General features: G+C 38.5%; 1 protein-coding gene across 4 annotated transcripts in view; it reads right to left on the bottom strand.

Annotated features, from left to right (window-relative positions):
* Nucleotides 1-19217, bottom strand: part of MDN1 (midasin AAA ATPase 1) — a 98902-nt gene that overhangs the window by 33186 nt on the left and 46499 nt on the right. For all 4 annotated transcript variants that reach the window (XM_080586595.1, XM_080586593.1, XM_080586594.1 and 1 more), the window contains exons 46-65: nucleotides 18059-18267; nucleotides 17261-17406; nucleotides 15297-15499; nucleotides 14026-14246; nucleotides 12871-12984; nucleotides 12110-12242; nucleotides 11083-11192; nucleotides 10406-10539; nucleotides 9530-9690; nucleotides 9092-9212; nucleotides 7775-7985; nucleotides 7402-7633; nucleotides 6158-6284; nucleotides 5288-5458; nucleotides 4945-5159; nucleotides 4465-4846; nucleotides 4216-4325; nucleotides 2445-3141; nucleotides 1777-1938; nucleotides 659-932 (exon numbers count right to left, since the gene is read on the bottom strand). In XM_080586595.1, coding sequence (XP_080442721.1) covers nucleotides 659-932; nucleotides 1777-1938; nucleotides 2445-3141; nucleotides 4216-4325; nucleotides 4465-4846; nucleotides 4945-5159; nucleotides 5288-5458; nucleotides 6158-6284; nucleotides 7402-7633; nucleotides 7775-7985; nucleotides 9092-9212; nucleotides 9530-9690; nucleotides 10406-10539; nucleotides 11083-11192; nucleotides 12110-12242; nucleotides 12871-12984; nucleotides 14026-14246; nucleotides 15297-15499; nucleotides 17261-17406; nucleotides 18059-18267 — 4133 coding nt within the window. The remainder of the gene's footprint in view (nucleotides 1-658; nucleotides 933-1776; nucleotides 1939-2444; nucleotides 3142-4215; nucleotides 4326-4464; nucleotides 4847-4944; nucleotides 5160-5287; nucleotides 5459-6157; nucleotides 6285-7401; nucleotides 7634-7774; nucleotides 7986-9091; nucleotides 9213-9529; nucleotides 9691-10405; nucleotides 10540-11082; nucleotides 11193-12109; nucleotides 12243-12870; nucleotides 12985-14025; nucleotides 14247-15296; nucleotides 15500-17260; nucleotides 17407-18058; nucleotides 18268-19217) is intronic.

The raw sequence follows: 19217 nt of genomic DNA, 5'->3' as shown, positions 1-19217 counted from the left end.
GAAAAAAGTAATCCAACACAAAAATGAACTAACAAACACATTAATATCCATTACACCTCAGGTATAAACACAAAAATATATTACTGTAGAAATAGCAGTCCTCTTGCACTATCTGCTTCCTAACTGCAAGCATACACATTTATTAGAACTGAAATACAGTGCTGCTTTGAAAAGTGATGAAAAATATTATTCTGAGGTCTTGCACACACATTGTTATGATTTTCACATCAATTGTGCCAAAATTCAAAGCAAATAAATCACTTTGTTTTTGTTCATTTATTTGATTTACATTATAGAAGCTCCACTGAAATCAATTTCTTTTTGAACTTAATTTCACATTTTACCTCTGGGAAATTTCTGCAAGTGCATAATCTTCCACAGAATTATGCAGATGTAAGTGATCAACATTTCTGAATATGGAGTAGGTTCACTTTACTCTTAAACTGTGTTCCATTAACAAATGAAAAAAACAGTAATTCAAAAAAAACAAAGCCTTGCAAGACGGTTCTGAAAATGGGACAAATTCTTTGGAAAAAGGACACTTCTTCTGCACACTTACCCTATAATAGGTCTATTTTATGATCTGCAGTACAATTCATTTTTAACAAATCATTACAAAGCTAAACCTGTACATCTGAAGTGTTGCTAGCAATCTTACCAATTAAAGGATAGTACTGTGACACCAGAAATGCACCAGTCTGATAGCAGGAAACAAATGCAGTGAAATAATTTTTAGCTTGATGAGAAGGCAGACTCTTTTGATACCACAGGGATCGAGCGAAGTTTAAGCACAACTGCTGGTGAACCGTCATTACGGTTTGCATCGAGCTCTTGGACAAAAGGGCTCTGTCTACTTCCAGCTGGTCTTCCAATGGATCTTCAGTTTCCATGTTTTCTTCTAGACTTGCCTCAGCTGTGATATCTTCAAAGTCCTACAAATTGCATTATAATTAAGAGATCAATTATAGTTTCTTCCCTTAATGCTCCTCCTCTCCTCCCCTGTACCCTCTTTTTTGTACTCTCTGGCACTGCAACAATGTGCTAATGCTAATGATTTGGAGTTGGCATTCACATAGATACACTGCCTGCCTCACAAACCAGATGTCAGTCTGAAACAGAACACAGGCAAATAGAACAATTAAGGGCATAAACCACAGCAGGCAGAAGAGTGCAGTACAGTGAGCCCCGAGCCACGACCAAACAAAACCTCTTCCAGAACAAGCTTTAGCAGTCATACCTGCTGATAAACCACTTCAATGCTGTTTGATCGCTCGGAGATCTGAACTATTACCTCTCAACCTTCCAGCTACATGTTGATGCACGTAACTAGCTCACAGATTCGTGCACTGCACAACACACACTGCCTGGTGAAGTCACTTCAAAAATTGTTCAGTAATGCAGACCAGTTAAACTTTAAAAAAAAATCTCCCAGCTTCAATACAAATATTTAATCAAGGAGATTTAAGTTCTTCACAGGCAACAAAACCTCAGAAGACCCTACTCATTAATTGAATCACATTCCAGAATGTTACCATGAGTAACTAATCATATTGTGACTCAGCTGTGTAACTTAGGATAATTTAGCTGAAGGGAAAATAAACAAAAAAAACCACAGTACTTAATATCTATTCATCCAAAAATCTAACACACATTTCTGTTTTTGCTTAACAAAAAAGCGTTTCATTCTTCATCTCATTTTACTTATATAACATGCATTTCAGGAGCTACTTTAGACATAAATTTTGTGTTTCTTCATTATAGAGTTTCCATTGTTACCTTTTCATGAAAAGGAAATCTCCTCCTAAATTCTTCCTCCTCCTCCTCTTCCTCACTTTTTCCTTTCCCGTGACTTTTACTTCTGTATCTGTACAGACTCTTTTCCATTGCTTCCTTTTCTTGGGCACGGCGTTCCTGTTCATCCCATTCATTTATAATTGCCTGGGAAAACAAAGTAACATATTATTATAAAAAATTACGTTTAAAATCACCTCAATGCCTCATATTTTGGTAAGGCAGCATCTATCTTGCTTGGTTCTTTCCCCCTCTACAGTCTGCATCAGTATAAATCAACACCATCTAATCTGAATGAAGATTTGTAAACTGCTCTCATAACAGACTAAAACTGTGCAAGAGTGCTTGGCCATTATAGTCTGTCTTAACCATTTCATAGAGAAACTTTCCACAAAGTTTTGTGTATTTTTTTTAATTTGTTTTGTTGTTGCTTTTTATCAAAATCTTGTAACCATTAACAAAGCCTGTAACATTTAACAAAGCCTGCAAACGTTACAGGCTTTGAGTTCACACCTCAATAAATCCAAAAAAGCTAACATAAAATGTTGAATTATTCTATCAATGTACGAGAAAAAAAGTTCATGAACATCACACCGATGATTATCAAGGCAGTTTCAGTGCAAGAATCCTAGCCACTAGCACTCAGATGTTACCTGACACAGGTGTCTAAAAAGCCGCAGAGATTTCTGGTCCATCTCTCCTCTGGATAGCACGTGACATCGAAGGTGCAACAACGCATTCACCAGGAGCTGTTCCAGAGTTGGACAAGGCTTCTGTACTCCCTCAGATTCTCCTTCAGAGTGCTTCAGAGAAAACTTTTTAAGTCCATGAAGGACCTCAACTGAATTCACTGAGCATAAAATTTCTGCACGAGCCAAGTATGTGGGAAAAGCATGGCCAACAGATGGAAATGTCAATAAAGAAGTAAGGAGGTTGTTGAGATCAGCTGGACAAACAAAACTGTTGAGCGCGGCATAAACTTCAGAAGCCACTAATCGCATGCCGTGTTGTAACTGTAAGATGGCAGCTTGCAGTGGAATGATGGCATCAGGGAATGCAGCATACTCCTCCACCAAGTGTTTTCTGAAGTGATGGTGTGATTGTTGCCAAGATGTTTCTTCATTTAGCAGGTTTTTTATTGCCTGGAGTGATTTTGGTCTTTCCCCACCAAGGAACTGCAGAAGGCGGGCTAAAAGGTCTTGGACTGCAGAAACCCTTGCTATGCTGTTGATGTACTGGTGAGCCTCCTGGTACAAGCAGTCATAGAGTGGAGCTGGAGGCCTGAAGGCCTTTTTTCTGGAGAGACTGCTTATTTGCTCATTCAACCTCTGCATTCTTTCCTGCAACAGTCTGTTAAGAAATAACATTTACCAGTTCAGCAATATACTGTAATAAACGCATTTCATAAGCTGCATGGTAACACAATAGAAGATTCATAACAAATATTCTGCTAATTTGTGTAAAGTAGCAAATAAGGAAAGAGCAAGAGGTGGCACCTGTATAACATGCACACACCCCGTCTTCTTATTTTCCCTGCATTTCTCCAATAAACTGGAATTACATTTTTTTTGCTTGCTACCTAATAGCTCTGTCAGCATTAAGGAAAAAGTACTATTACTGGAAGCAACTGGTAAAACCCAGCCATTCAGAACTGGCTTTCAATGACTATCATCTTATTTAAGCAACAGCACAGACGAACCAGATCCATCTGTGTGTACAACATGAGATTGAAAACTTCCATTAATGGTGAAAAATTATGACTAATACCCCAGTTTTTATCTCCATGTACAAGAAAAATCTGGAAACCTGCATAAAGGAGAAATCTGTTCCCTTAAAGTTTCCTCCTTAAATTCCTCAGATTAAAAAAAAAAATGGCTACAAAGTCTACACTTCAGCAGTGTATTCCATGTGGTGAGATTCTTAACCACAGCACCATAGGCACAGGTTGATGGCAAAATACGCATCTGGACATTTCTACTTAACACAAATCAGCCAAAGAATTCTCCAAAGCAGCACTGGTTTCTGTTGAGGCCTTAAAGAGCTACAGTGACAGACAAACAATCCATGTCATTTCAAATTGTCAGAAACATTGTCACAGTTTGGTGAAACTGCCATAATTTAGATGTGTGACTTTATTTTCACTTCTGGGCATAGCTTCCATTTCCTCAAGATATGAGGGCCATTGCTTTAATTCTATTTGCAGCAGTGAGAAGCACGCACAGGCAGTTCTTTAGTTAGTGCTAGTAAAGAGAACAGCTTCTGTATTTCTCTTTATCACCTCAATATGCAAGTTGCTACTTTAAAATCGCCAAGCCTCATTCCTACATAATAACACAGATCGTAAAGCTGTGAAGAAAACTGAGCCTGAGCAACAAAAGAAAGTTTCCAACCTAAAAGAGAAGAGTTAAATGCTTGAGTTGTTACCTGAGATGGGGATGAATATAGTTGCTGAGTGCTTTGTCTTCAATACTTTTTCCTGTATGCAGCTGGGATGACAAATCATATGTTTTCCATTCACACTCCAGCTGGTCTAACTAAAAAGACAAAAAAAAACTTCCTCTGAGGTTCTGATTTTGGTAACCAAATAGGTACAGCATCATCTTGGACATTAAAAGAAGTTATAATCCCACAGTTCAAAAATCATGACCAAGAATTGGCCAGCTCCATGCTTACCTCTTCTTTGGCATACTTGAGCTTGTATTCTCTTTTAATAGCTGGATCAAACCTGGTCTGTGGAAGCCACAACTGGATCTGCACCAAACCAATATTCACCCAGAGGCTTCCTCGCCAAGCTGTTTCTGGTAACTCTTTGAGCCCTTCCCTAAAGAACTGCTGCAAGCAAGTGAGCAGGAGAAACATGAATTCTTTAGGAAGTAGATCCTGATCAGCGATGCTTCTAAGCATCTTGAGAAGGTACTCATATGCAACAAGATCCTTGAGGATGAGCTTCTCACAGTACTCCAAAAATTCCTCTTGAAGATCTGCTGGAACCAGATCTACCAGGCTGGAGAGTTGTCTGCCTAGTATTATTCCTTGTAGTCTAGAATCTGTGTATCTGGAGACAAAGGAATGGAAAAATTTTGCACGTGGTAAGCAAGCTTCTGCAACATGCCTGGTTTAAATAAGATCTTCCTTCCATATAAATGTTAATACCTAAAGTCTGCTGTTGAAGCAACAGCCAGGTTGGTCCACAGTGCTGTGCTGACTTCATGAAGTTGCTGTGCTCTCTCCATCCATTCTCCCAGTGTCACAAGGGATGAAGACAGAACAGGATGTCCACTCACATCCCACTGGCTTGTCTTGCTGCTGCTAGTTAGAATTTCAAAGAAGCACTTTGAGAAAACTGCTCGGGTCAAAATACCTGGGCCCTAAATTAAGAGATAAAGAGATTGTTCAGATGCAACTTGTACTGAGCATGCTAAAATTTATAACACTGTTTGAGAAAGCTGTTGAATTAGTAAAATGGTCTTGCTTGATTAGGAAAGAAGAAACGAACCTTCATAGAACTATTCAGATGGGATTTAGAAGGCATCTTTTCCTCTGTTGCAGGCAGTGGTCTCCAAGTCAACCAATAGTCTGGATCTGTGGTGAAAGTACTGTTCCAAAAGGATTCTAGTGCAGCATGAACTAGTTGAGATGACAGAATAGACATTTCTTCGGGGGATATCTATAAAGAGAAGGAAAAACCTGGAGTTGAGGATAATTTACAGGTAGTAAAAGAGAATCAAGCAGGACAAAAAAAAGAGCATGACACATTTCTAGTAGAGATAGTACAAGATATTCCTTAAGGTCTGTTTCAAATTTGCAAAGGTTCACTCGTATCTCTTCTCAACAAGAAGAAAAACTCACTTCCTGAGGCCTGCACTGGCTCAACCTGCTTCTGTCTACAAAATACTCAATGTGTTTAAAGAGCAAGTTTTCGGAATACAGCCACTAGTCTGTAACTCTGCAGCCTTTTAATATGATATGCAAGGTTGCATAAACAGAAGATTGGTAAAGCTACCCCATTTTCTACTTCAAAGCATTTAAGAAGAATTTGCTAGTTTATTGAAAATTGTGGGAACGCAGCCATCACTATATTATATATTATTATTAAATATTAATTGACTAGAATTTCACTGGCATATTAAATTGCTGTACAGGAAATATATCAGATAACCTTCTCAGTCTATTTGTTTTGTAACAAGACCCAAAAAGTTTAGAGGCACAGGAACAGAGGCAAATACTTTTCAGCATAAAATTATTTTGAGTACATCAATATAACCAAGCTGGCACCTACCACTCAATTTCCTGTCTTCTACTAGGTGATAGACAGATAAATGGAACAAGAGCTAAGAAGCTAGTAAGAACTAAAACTTGTTCTTACTTCACTAAGGTGTACCAAGTGCCACAGTCCAGACAGCTGGTGAGAGGCAGCTGGTGTCAATTTCAGAGCAAAAGCTATAAGCTGAACTAGATCTGAACATGTGCCTAATTCTTGACTGAAGTTCTTCCTGTAGGAGGTAAAAGAAATATGACATAATTAATGCCTAAACATGACACACAAATCATGTGTATAATGAAACAAATTCAGAACAGCAGACAAGGCAACAAGAATAACAAAGACTGTTTAAGGTTAAAGTAATATTTTAAGCACTGGAGATGAACAAGCCCTCTAATAAATACCCAAAATACTTGCATCCTTCAAAGCTGGCAAAATCCAAATTCACAACTAATGGGTAAAGAAACAGCATCTTCTGTAGCTATAAGCAGCATGTTCAGCAAAACATACAAAACATCTGGAGACTTTGTCTTCCAGCTTTACAGTTCATGTGAAAATCAGGACTTTGCTGAATTCAAGATTGAATGAATGATTCTAGAAGTCTCACTGCACAAAAAATTACTTTCACTGCAATCAATAGATGAAGAGCTCTGTTTTAACCAATGATAAACAGATAAAAATATTTGGCCCCTTGAAGGGGCTAATACTTCTGAAATTAATAATGTTAATTTAAACTACAAATATATGCATGTAATTTACTTTTTTTTTGTTGCACACAAATGGAAACATGCACATTAATGTAGTTCCTTCACTGTCAGGTCTTATGCAGTCTTTCTGCAGCACCCCAGCAACATGGCCATAAATACCTTCATGTTAATTCCTAATAAGAATGGCTTGTTTCATTAAAAGGAAAATGCTACCAGTTAGACTCTTACATAGAAGCTTTTATTTTTCCTCCACTTATAATCCATTCTACCACTAATGAAGCTGTTGCTGGGGTCTAATGTTTTTATACCAATGGGCTTGGACATCAGCATTCCTCTATTTGCATCAATGAAAATCAGTTAAAGAAAAATACTTTGTCAGTAGAGCACTAAACAGCTCTTTCAATGTCATGTTTTACAGCTGCCCAGATACCATTCTGAATGCAGACAATGAGCATATGTGTATTTATACACATAAATAAAAGCGTGTATGCACATGTTCATATATGCATATACAGTTATCTATATACGTACAAAAACACAGATTTACACACAAATGCACAGCACTGAAGGTGCAGCTTTTAGCTAGGGATTCTGAGTCTCATGAAAGAAGCACGGAATTTCTTTTTCCAGTCTCCTCCTTACCTTCTTGCACAAGCCTTAGCCACATAATCGGCTGTCAGTTTGTACTGCCAGAGCACACCCATCTGCTCCATTGCAGGCCACAGCTGAACCCGACTGCAGAGCTGGACTAACACGGCAGGGTCTAACTGGTTGGAGATGGTATCTTCAGTGAACATTTCTTCTGAATGACTGTATTTAAGTCCCTCTGCTCTCAGTTGTGAATGTACAGCTTTCAAAAAAATCTTTAGTTGACCTGTATGACAGAGTGTAAAAGGCACATAAATGCATGTACTATGCTTCTTGCCAGTGAACACTTCACATCCTTTCTGTTTCTATATAAATATAATGCTGATGGCAGAATCATCTTGTTAGGTTCTTCAGAAGTGTTACCTACCCAGACTAACGTCTTCTAAGTGATTAGCTCTAAGTATCAGGCCATCAGCTTGCAGCAATGCTTTCTTCACCTTCCATCCAGAGGCAGCAGTTTTCAGACAGCACATTTTTTCCTGCCATCTACTTTCTCCAAAGGCCAGTCTTGACTCTAAGATGTTAATTGGTTTGCTGAGAACTTTTAACTGAGAAAAACAATCCATGCCCAGCGTATCCTGAAATATGAAGAAGACATTTGAACAAGAGGCAATTTGTTTCAGCAATGCTAACAAAATAAAATCTGTGACTATAGTCAGAACTTGAAGATTTCAAATACATAAGCATACAACTGAAGTACACATACACCAACTTGCAACCACATATACAGCTTAACAACAATTCTTTTACAGCCTTACTCAATACACTAGAGACAGAAATTGAAATAGGAGGCCACAGTTCCCCCTTACTAAGTTTTTTCTTTTTTTTTTTCCTTCATGAAAATACTATATGTTATGCAGACAAACCATGCCTCAACATGGTAACAACTAAGAGCAATAAATACATAAATCAATCAAAATTGCCAGAAGCTACTGTCACTTAAAAGAAATTGTCACTCGACACCTGCAATTAAATACGTTTGATACCTAGAAAAATCTCTTAAAGCTCTCAGTAAGCACTGAACGTTCTTGAAAGTCTCATATATTAACTGTGTATTTTTGAACAGCTGAGAATCTTTGAAAGATAAGGCTGTAAAAACCTAGATCTAATTACTAATCACCAAAACGAGCAATCTACATGTCTCCTTGTGCCCTGTTTTAAGAAGGGACTTATACTCTTCGGAAAAATTTACTACAAGATTTTTTTTTATTGAATGAGACCAATTGCTAAAGTAAGAGAAAAAACAACTGTCAAATGTAAGTGGATTTGTTTTGTAAGTCATAAGGTAGTCCTATCTTATGCTGTGTAAAAGGAAATACATGGTCTATTTCATATACTCATATGTTCGCTAAGTAAGCAAGTGGCACACTGATATTCACAAGTCTCCAGAACAGAGCAAGCAGTTACATTTTCATACTTTTCCATCACTACATTAAATAACTGCTATCTATACAAAGCATAGTTAACAGTAGAAATGCTATCTGGATAGCTGATATATGTCACAAAAAAGATGTATGTTAACATCCACTGAAATGGCTTTTTTAATCATTCCTGCAAGTCCAAAAGGAATGCCTTTTTGCTGGACTGGAGAGGAAGTGCTTTCCTTTCTTAAGGGTAAGGATCATTTCAAAGGTATTTGGACATCACTGAAAATTCATATCTTTTGCAAGCAGAGTATCAATACCTTAAAAGGAAGAGGTCTTCCTAGTGACTTTTGTAATAGCTTCATATTGGCAGAAATACCAACAGGATTAGCCAAGCAGTTCTGAATCTGCTGCGAAACAGACTGGATTTCCTTGGAAACCCTTGGAGGAAAGACAAAAAACTCAGTGAAGTTTGAGTAAAAAAAAAAGTATGCATCTGAAAAGTCTCTTATCCTTCCACTACAAGTACAGAAAACGAGTAAAATTCTAGGTGATCATATGGCCAAGGAGAATCCCAACACTTAGAAATCTGAATTTTAATACTGAACAGCTATTTAATACATTGCACTTTCATTACCAGCAGAACACAATTTGGACACCAACAGGAAACAACACTAATTACCTATAATACTTCAAAAAAAAAGAGGGAGGGTAAATTACACTATCATTTAACACAACCAGAGATCAAAGCCACTCACTTGTGCTGGTCTGATCCGATAAGCATCTGAGGAATTCTGTCAATTAGATGTTTCATAACCCAGTGCCAGTGCAAAGACAGAAGTGACAGCCCTGGTGAATCCACTGTCAGAGTGTCAGAGACTGCCCAGAACCGGTCACGCCACAGCAAGCAATACAAAATCTAACGAGACAAAAAGGTTAGTAATGTGCTGAGCCCTGCATGTTACAGAGTACTTCATACCTCAAGCAAGAGAAAATTAAAAATCACTGCCATTTCTGTTAGCTTTTCAGAGTCACGCTGTGCTTTATACAGAACTACAGCTCAACTCTATGTTCTCTAAAAAAGCTGCATGACTCTGCTGGCAGGAACTACACAAGTGAAGCAATCCCTGGACCAAGTTTACAATGCTGCTGTTAGATTTTAGAAAAATTATCCTCATGGTGTGAAAAGGGAGTAGAAGTGAACCACCCCTGTGACCTGCATGTCTGCTGTCCAGGTTAAGACAGCTGTATCTGACCTGGGTGTGGATACTCCCTTCATCATCAGTGGAGAGAAACAGGCGCTTCTATGGCACAAGTCATACCATCGTAAGCAAGCACAGAAGGCCAGATGATAAAGTTCAGCAATGGATATCTACATTCCAGGAAGGATAGCTCCTACGCAAAGTATCTGCAGGCTGAAAACCTACATTCCACACAGAAGCAGTGAGAAGACAGAGCAGAAATACAGCCACTGAAATAAACAGAGTACCCCATAATTATTTGCCTCATTTCAGGCATATTCTGAATACCAATAGAAGCACTGTAGTTTATTTCATGGTCCCTGAAAACGAGAAAGTGTTCTGCAGACTAATTTCACGCTACTTCTACTAATGTAGTATGAAAAGTCTACTCACATCATGCATGTCATCATCACTTAAGGCCACCTGAGTAGATGTCACCCAGTGAAGTGCAAACGCATCCCAAAGTTCAAAGAAAACAGCAAGGTTGACCACGATCGCATGAGGAAGGGAGTTGTAACTTCCTGGATCTGAAGTTTGGGAAAGAGGGAAAGAAGGGAGAGACTGAATAACCTATCCACATAAAATGTCAACTTAATGGTTGATTTTAAAAATCACTAGATACTCCGTGTGTTAAAAACAAAAACAGAAAATGAAAAAGATCTAAGATTCAAAGTAACAAAATATTCCTTCGCTATTTGCACAATTCTCTATTGTCTCTATACATTTAATATAGTAAAAAGAACTTTGCTATTCAGATTAGCCAAAGACAGAACACAAACCCAATTTCTCTCTGTCATCTTCATAAAGTTTAGATAATTAAGAAAAAGACATGCACTCATCTCGTAGTAGAGGCTGGACAGAAAGGCTGCAGCATAAGGTGTATCTAAGTTAAGAATAATGTGTTATATATCATTTTAGTCCTCATCTGACAGCTTTACATTCACACAATCTTCCTTCACACATTCAGGATACACCGTATTTAAAGTGCCTATTTCATAACAGTGAAGATTAACTGTATTTCAAATTGGCTATAGAACCAAAAGAAAAAGCAAAAAAAGAAATCAATCCACCTTTACGGAAATCTAGAGACATTCTTAAGGCACTATTTCTTGGCTTCTTGCTAGTAATCAAAGTCTTCTCAGTGTAGCTCCTTTTTTCTCGGTCAAGAAATAATACTGCCCTGAATTAAAAATAAAGTTATTAGAAATCCAGCATCGTTAACTTAAAGACTTTGCCTTATTAGAGTGACGAACTACAATGTGACATTAGATATTACACTATATTATGAAACAACTATCAAGTGCAGCATAAATAATTGCCTGAATATGGTTTCAGCAGAAGCACATTTCACAAAAAGCAGACTCATTACTTCAGCAAAGGAAAAAACAGTGGGATACTAAGCAGATGCAACACTAACACTTGTAGGATATGTGAGCAGCTGTTTCCTTATATTGCAAATCTCAAGTTTGTGCGCCAGTGCTTTTTCTTCTTACTAGGGAATTTTGTCCAAAATATCAGACATTTCAAACTGCTGTTCCCACATTTTTATGCTTTACTCCATAATTCTGGTTTGTCCTAGAAATGGAGAGCAACTTTTTACACAGGCAGTGATAGGACAAAGGAGGATGTTTTTAAATAGGAGATTTAGATTAAATGTTAGGAGGAAATTCTTCATTCAGAGGCACTCACAGGTTGCCCTGAGAAGCTGTGGATGCCCCAACCCTGGAGGTGTTCAAGGCCAGGTTGGATGAAGCCCTGGACAACCTGATCTAGTGGGTGGCATCCCTGCCCATGGCAGGGGAGTGGAACTAGACCATCTTTAAGGTCCCTTCCAGCCCAAGCCCTTTTATGATTCTATGATACTCCAACCTACAAGGAATATTGGGAATTCTGCTCCCTTGTATCGAATGATTGTTTTTAGTCCATAGCTACAGAAAGCAGGAGCAAAGAATTTAAATATCTATACAAAATCTCTGCCAGGTATTTCAGATAACATCTGTTGAAACCTAAAAACATACTTGGCAGATACCACAACAGTTTACAAAATACTGATTACAGTCATTGGGCAGTCTTTACAAGTTTTTTTTTGTAACCCACCGGTTTGCTACAGACTTCAAAAGGATTAGAAGCTGATCTGTGTGTTCTGTTTCTGTATCAAAGTTCATGGAATTTCTAATAATATCCAAAAACTGCATATTCCATCTTGGGTCCAGAGGCATCACATGCTCATCTGGAAAGGCAGACAAGACAAGACATGACAGTATTGACAACATTATTGGGTGAAAGACTTTCCTCAAACCCCTGTCTCTACAAGAACTTTAGAAAGAAAAAGATGGAATCCTAAGAGATTTCACAAACCTAACAAGCTTGGAAAGGAAACCATGGGCCTCAGTTCCTTGTAAATCACAGAAGGAAAATTATAAACCTCAGTACAGGTATAAGTACAGTGTAAGTATCTCAGGTTTGAGATAGGTCAGCATGGTAAGTATTAGGAAAAAAACCGGAAGGCCTCAACTATTCAGTCAGAAAGGCCGTAGATACATGCAACACTCTTAAGAACATCACTTCCTAAATCGGAACTGTAGGAGTACACCGAAGTCACAAGATACACTGAGGATTTCTTGTCGTAGCACTCTCATCTAATTTGCACTGGATGAATACATTTAAATGACATTATTTGCAGTTCTTGACAGCAAGAATACCTTTGTTCTTGGATTATTTTTCCCCAACAATAGCAATGTGCAGTTAGAATTGAGCCTGTTTTATTACACACATTTCTTATGTAGGGATGCAGTGTGTTCAGAAAACAAAGAAAGGAAGCACTGATGTCTTTTATCATAATTTTTTTTCAGAAGTACCTGTCATACTTGGCTGTAGCAACTTGATCATGTTACTGATTCCAGATGAGAGGGAACTGGCATAGAAACTACCAAGGGCGACAGAACCTGCTTCCAACTGAATCCGCACTAGATCTGCAGATGAAGAACAGAGCGCATACATGTAAGAGAGCATTTAGTTCAAATAAATAAAATTAACTTCAACTGAGCCTGCACAAGCAGCCTGAACCTCATCTGTGCATGAACTCTGGACACATGCCAGTTGAGCTAATATTTTCAATTAGCTCCAAGAGTCTCCTTGAAAGCAGTCGAAATATCACAGCCAAACAGGTAAATCCAGTAAAGAGTTCTAGTTAAACTGGTGATAATGTTATTAAAAATATGGTTTGCGGAAAACCATAAGATTTTACCTTCAAATCTTCCTCTCAGTGTACCTATTTTTGATTGATTGATTTTTTTTTAAATTAAGAACATGTAAGAGCATACTTATCATTAAAGTAACTTTCTACATATATATATATATATATATATTTATTATATAGACACACCTGTCTGGAAAGACAGCTCTCTCTCAATCATGTGGGGACAACACAGTCTAAAATTTCATGGAACATAAGACAGTTGTCTGTGTGAATTACTTGTTCTAATGCCTAACTTCTCCACAAGTTTAATACGATTAATAATAAGCAATGAAGACCTCACCTCAGCTGCTATCCTGAATATTCAGGCAACACAGCTTCAGGAAACCTCAGTTTTGCAGTTTCCTGACTTTCTAACCATTTGCATTTTAACACCAAATAAACAGAAGGCATTTTACTGTTTTTACTATCACTACCAAAAAAAACTGAAGAGAATGTCCTATTTTCTTATATAAACCACGAGGCATCCAAAAATAACTGCAATTTAGAAGTAGTACAAGTTAAATACATGCTCCACTAACAAAAGGCAATGTTTAAGCCAAAATCTCCTCCTGTCCCTAACATGCACAACCTGTTTCTGTCTCTCCCTGGAGTCTCAAACCCTTGATTTAATATGCTGAGAACTTCCATACTAGATCATTTGAAAGGTCTGGATGTTCTCATTTAAGACTTATGATTTACGAATATACAATGAATCATTCATGAATATACAATGAATCAGCCTGGAGGCAAAAAAGAAAGTTAAATAATTACATACCTAGCCCCTGTGGCAGATTTTTGGCTAAATAGTTAAGCCATTTAACTCTCAATGTCCAATCTTGATTGGTTGCCTTTTCTATGAAAAATTTCACTGAAGCCTGGAGGACTTCTATTTTGTCCCTCCAGTCTGCATCTATCTCAACAGCACTGAATCTGACATTCTCAGGATTAGTGGACTGCATAATTTTCTGAAGATCTTGCAGAGTCAGTGGTAGCGTCCTGAAACACAAAAAGAATTGAAGATCAGCAATTAATGGCTCAAACTACCGCTTCCACTTTGCAAGTCAAACTACTTGCCATGCAACTGTCTTTATGCAGGAAGATAACAATGCAATAATTGCTCTTTTCCTTTCTTGAGCTCCAAAGCCAGTGTCTAACTGCAGATCATCTGAAGGTGTCTACTACTAGGAACTCATTATTTACCAAAAATTCATGCAGTGCCAGAAGTGAATACGCACAGCATTTCACTAAGAAATTATAATTCAATCTGTGCACTAGAAGGATACGTGAAGGTACACGACAAAAAGATATGGAGAGGAACGTCACTGATAAAAAAACAGCATGTTGCTAGAGTTCTACTATTTCTACATCAATAGTAACTTCCACAGCTTGTTCTGTCACTAAAAGCAAACCATAGTACCTGCCCCCAGCGTGTCACAAAGCAAAGCAAGCAGGCAGATTTTGCACCAGTGTTGTGAAAATAACTGTTACAATGTACAAGAACTCATTTAATGAGTTCTTGCATATGGCCCCTGTACATAAGAGCTCTTGCAAACAGCTCTGCTTGAACGAGGAATATTGTTCTTTCACTTGAAGCCACTGGAACTAAAATACTTGATAAATAATTGTTTAGATGAAAGCAAGAAGTACAAAGGATCATTTATGTATTTACAACTAATTACTTTTTTTTCTCAATCTCAAAAGGAAACAAGATTTGGGAGGCTTTTATCAGCTTGTAAATCAACTTCACATTTCCTGCTAAATGCCTACTCCTAACTCAACTGAGAATGGGTCGCGTGTACTTACTGAAGATGAAACAGAGTTATGTATTTTGGACTGAAGAATAAAACAGTAAATAATTAAATCTGTTTGCAGTAGTTGTGTGTAAAGGTAACAGGAGCTTCAGTACCAGAGTACAACTACCAGTCTCTACTCGTACAATTTGCTCAAGACAAAGTTTTGCAGGGAACAATGACATGTCAGCAGTACTACTCACATACATCTTGTTTCTTATAAATTTATTAGATTAAAAAAAAAAGACTTTCCTACCTGTAGTTTTTAAGGTTTAGTCTATTCAGACAATACATTAGGACCTGTCCATCACTCCGGACGGTTGAAAGAAGCGAGTCTTCAGCTGTGAACAGACCCGTAGGTAGGGAGTCTGGCCAGAGTCCCATTGCTAGCAGGGAGTCAGCCCGGATTTCATGGGAAGCCAGAGATGAAACATGCTTCGTAACCAATTCTAACACAAGCTACAACAACAAGAAAAAACAGAAAAACCAAAAGCAGTTTAAAATCATATTCAAACAAGCATGCAAGTACAATATCTCAGGCAGCTCTAATTACACATATTTACTAAAAAATCGTTATAAACCAAACAATCTACAAACACTACATAACCTACACGATGAAGTACCATAAAATTTCAACCATAACTGGAGTAACATACTGTACATTTAAAATACAAAGTGAATATTGCTGTCTCCAGATGACAGTGTGCACATTGTTTCAGGCTACAGTTTAATCATTACCAATATCCCAAACTCTCAACTGAAGCTGCTAAAAAAGGGCAAGCATCAGAATTCAATTGGGATATACTCTGGCTCCCTTATGTTGCAAGAGCAAGCCACTGTCTACAAAGTGGTCAATAAACCGTATTTATCCCCTGGTGAATATCTCAATAAGCAAATTCCAGATAGACAGTTTTCATGCAACTCTCACCTCACCTCTTCTTCTAGTAGCATACCACCAGGCTGAGAAAATAGAATCGTAGAATGGTTTGAGTTGGAAGGGATCATCTAGCTCCACTCCCCCGACATGGGCAGGGACACCTTCCACTAAACCAGGTTGTTCAAAGCCTTATTTTGATGGGGCATCCACAACTTTTCTGGGCAACCTGTTCCAGTGCCTCTCCACCCTCAAAGGAAGAAGTTCTTTACAAATTCTAATCTATGCCTACCCTCTTTTAGCTTAAACCCATCACCCCTCACCCGGTCACTCCGCTCCCTGACAAGGAGTCCCTCCACAGCTTTCCTGTAGGCCCCCTTTAGATATTGGAACGTTGTTATAAGATCTCCCCGGTGCCTTCTCCTTTCCAGGCTAAAGGACCGCAAGTCACTCAGCCTGTCTTCACAGTAGAAGTGATTCATCCCTCTGGTTATCTTCATGGCCCTCCTCTGGACTCACTCCAACAGGACCATGATCTCTCTCGTGCTGGGGGCCCCAGAGCAGAACGCAGTGCTCCAGGTGGGGTCTCACAGAGCACAGCAGAGGGGGAGAATCACCTCCCTCACCCTGCTGGCCACGCTGCTTTTGATGCAACCCAGGACGCAATTGGCCTTCGGGATTGCAGGCACGCATTGCTGGCTAATATTCAATTTCTCATCCACCAACACCTACCTCTAAGTCCTATTCCACAGGGCTGCTCTCTATGCACTCATCACCCAGCCTGGATGTGCTTGGAATTGCCCTGACCCAGGTGCAGGACCTTGCACTTGGCCTTGCTGAACCTCATTAAGTTCTCATGGGCCCACCTCTCAAGCCTGTCCAGGTCCCTCTGGATGACATCCCTTCCCCTCCTGCTTGTCAACTACACGACTCAGCTTACTGCCATCAAGTACGTCATGAAAGGACAAGCAACAGCGGAAATTCACTGCTCTTTACTATTCAACACCAGTAAACTACTTCTGGAGCTGCAACTGATCTGCTTGAGTAAGATACATGCAGAACTGTAGTGCTTACACTGGAGACAAAAAAGGTTCAGTCTAAAAAGGTTCAGTCTAGGATGTACAGAAAATACCCCAATGCCCTTTAATCCATCTTCCTCATCACCTGACAGACACCTTGAGAAAGTGTTTTGTTTCACCTCTCCAAGAGCACCATCTTCATCAACCCCTTGCTCGGGCTCTTTGGAAACAGGAACTCAAACTCTAGCTTTATGAAATGTGATGCTTCGTGATATTTTTTGCTTATCTAGATGATGTAAGAAGAATTTTCAAATACGGGACTTTTACCTTTTGATTCATCTGCAACTGTTGTGAGCGGCCATAAACTTCCCAACAAGCTCTGTAAAATGACTTTGCTAATCCAAAGCCTCTTTGTATCTGCTGCACAGTTAACACAGCAGCTTGAAGCAAAGGTGACAAAGATGACACAGAACCTGAAAGACACACAGCACTTAGGGTAATATGAATATTAAGTAATTGGCACCCCTTTAACCCTCTGAGGACAATCACTACTCTTGTAGTCCCTGAAGATCCTACCAGGTCCTCAGATTTGAATGGGTTCTTCGCAAGGTTAAGAAAAATCTGACGAGACTGTAAAATTACAGGTGACCAGCTCAAAATAAAACACCAAGCAGCTGAGGTGATGAATGAAATTGTCATCTTGCTGAAATGAACAGCTTGAGCAGGCCTTGTGCAAACCCTCTGTATTGCTGCTTTTCGCTTAGAATATATTGCCTTCCTTACAGCAACAGCCAATACATATATCATGCCAGTGTCTGATGCCTCCTGACAAAGTACATCAGTTCCTCCCTGTCTCCCCCCCCCCTTTTTTTTTAAATGACTTGGGCCTACTTCCTGAGAATGCAAAAAAGCAAACAACAACAACAACAACAAAAAAACAAACCGAAAATAAACCTACCACCCCCCCATGACCATCAAAGGAAACTGATTACACTTTTATGCCTTTACATATATCTGGGTGTTACACAATATAATAACCAAGCTTTTAATGTTAAAGAATTAATACAAATATGTGGAGGGAGCCCAAGCTGGTGTTAGTAAAAATACTGAACAGATTTTTCTTACCTGGTATTGCTGTCTTGGTTTCTGAATGCACAGCCAGGAGTGCTTCACAGATGTTATCTCCCACTAACCCCAAGCCATGCAGCAGTAACTTTAAATCCAGACTGTCCAATACATTTCCATCATTTTCCCCAGGAATGTAAATTTCAATCCCACGATTCCGCATTGCTCTGGATATTTCCCCATGAACAGGATCCATGGAAAGGAAAAGCCTGTCAAATATTCATAAGATATAAGTTAGGACTTTAAACTACTACTCTGGAACCACCAAATCTCCTTGTCCATAAAGTAAACTCATTTTTATAAAAATGGCAATACTGATATCTAGAAGTTAGAGACACACTCGCTGAATTTAAATGAGAGATGTGTATGTATAATTAGATTTTGAAATTAGCCACAGAGATAGTGCATTATTTTTTCCTTAGCTACATCTGAGCTATGTCTACTTTATCATTTGCCAGCTTAAAAAAATAGAAGTTAAACTGTGCCTGAGCTATCAAGAAGGCTTTCAATTCTTAGCAATTGCTTCAGATAAATCTGTGCTATTTAAAAACCAAGGTATTGTCCACATCCTTAATACTATCAGAAAACTCTTACAAACATGAAAGGAAAAGATTTCTGAGATAAAACACAGCAAAAATAAGTGTCTGAAAGTCTTGTTTCCAATTCAGATGAACCAGGGCATATCAGTGCCTATATTCCTTCCATAAATTTCAAAAAGGTAGAAATTATACAGCATACTTTGTATGTTCTCCTCCCATCCTCCCATCTCCCACAGAGATTACTTCAATTCTGAGAGAATCAAGACAGACAAGCTGGCTGTGTTTGTTTATATTTTGTTTTTTAAATTCTGTCACTGCAGGAAACATGAATTCGGAAAAACAGGAAAAAGATGAAAAAAGAAGTATTATGTTGACACCCCAGTTTTTATTACCAACACATATGAATAGCTCACCATCTTTAACATTTGCATCCTAAACTCCATTTGCAGTAAGATAGGGAAGTGCTGAAATCCTCAAATAGAAATGAGGATTTAATTCCTAGAATAATCAAGACAGAGTTATACTGCTACAAATTTTCCAATGTAATAGTCTGCAGTGGAACAGCAATAAAAAGCCAAGCCTCTTAAGATCTGTATCGTATGTTCATCACCCTGTTCACG

Source organism: Anser brachyrhynchus (genome assembly GCF_964034855.1).
Source record: "Anser brachyrhynchus genome assembly, chromosome: 3".
Taxonomy (NCBI): domain Eukaryota; kingdom Metazoa; phylum Chordata; class Aves; order Anseriformes; family Anatidae; genus Anser; species Anser brachyrhynchus.
Note: the sequence above shows the minus strand (reverse complement) of the source record. Positions and strands in the feature narration are given on the sequence as shown.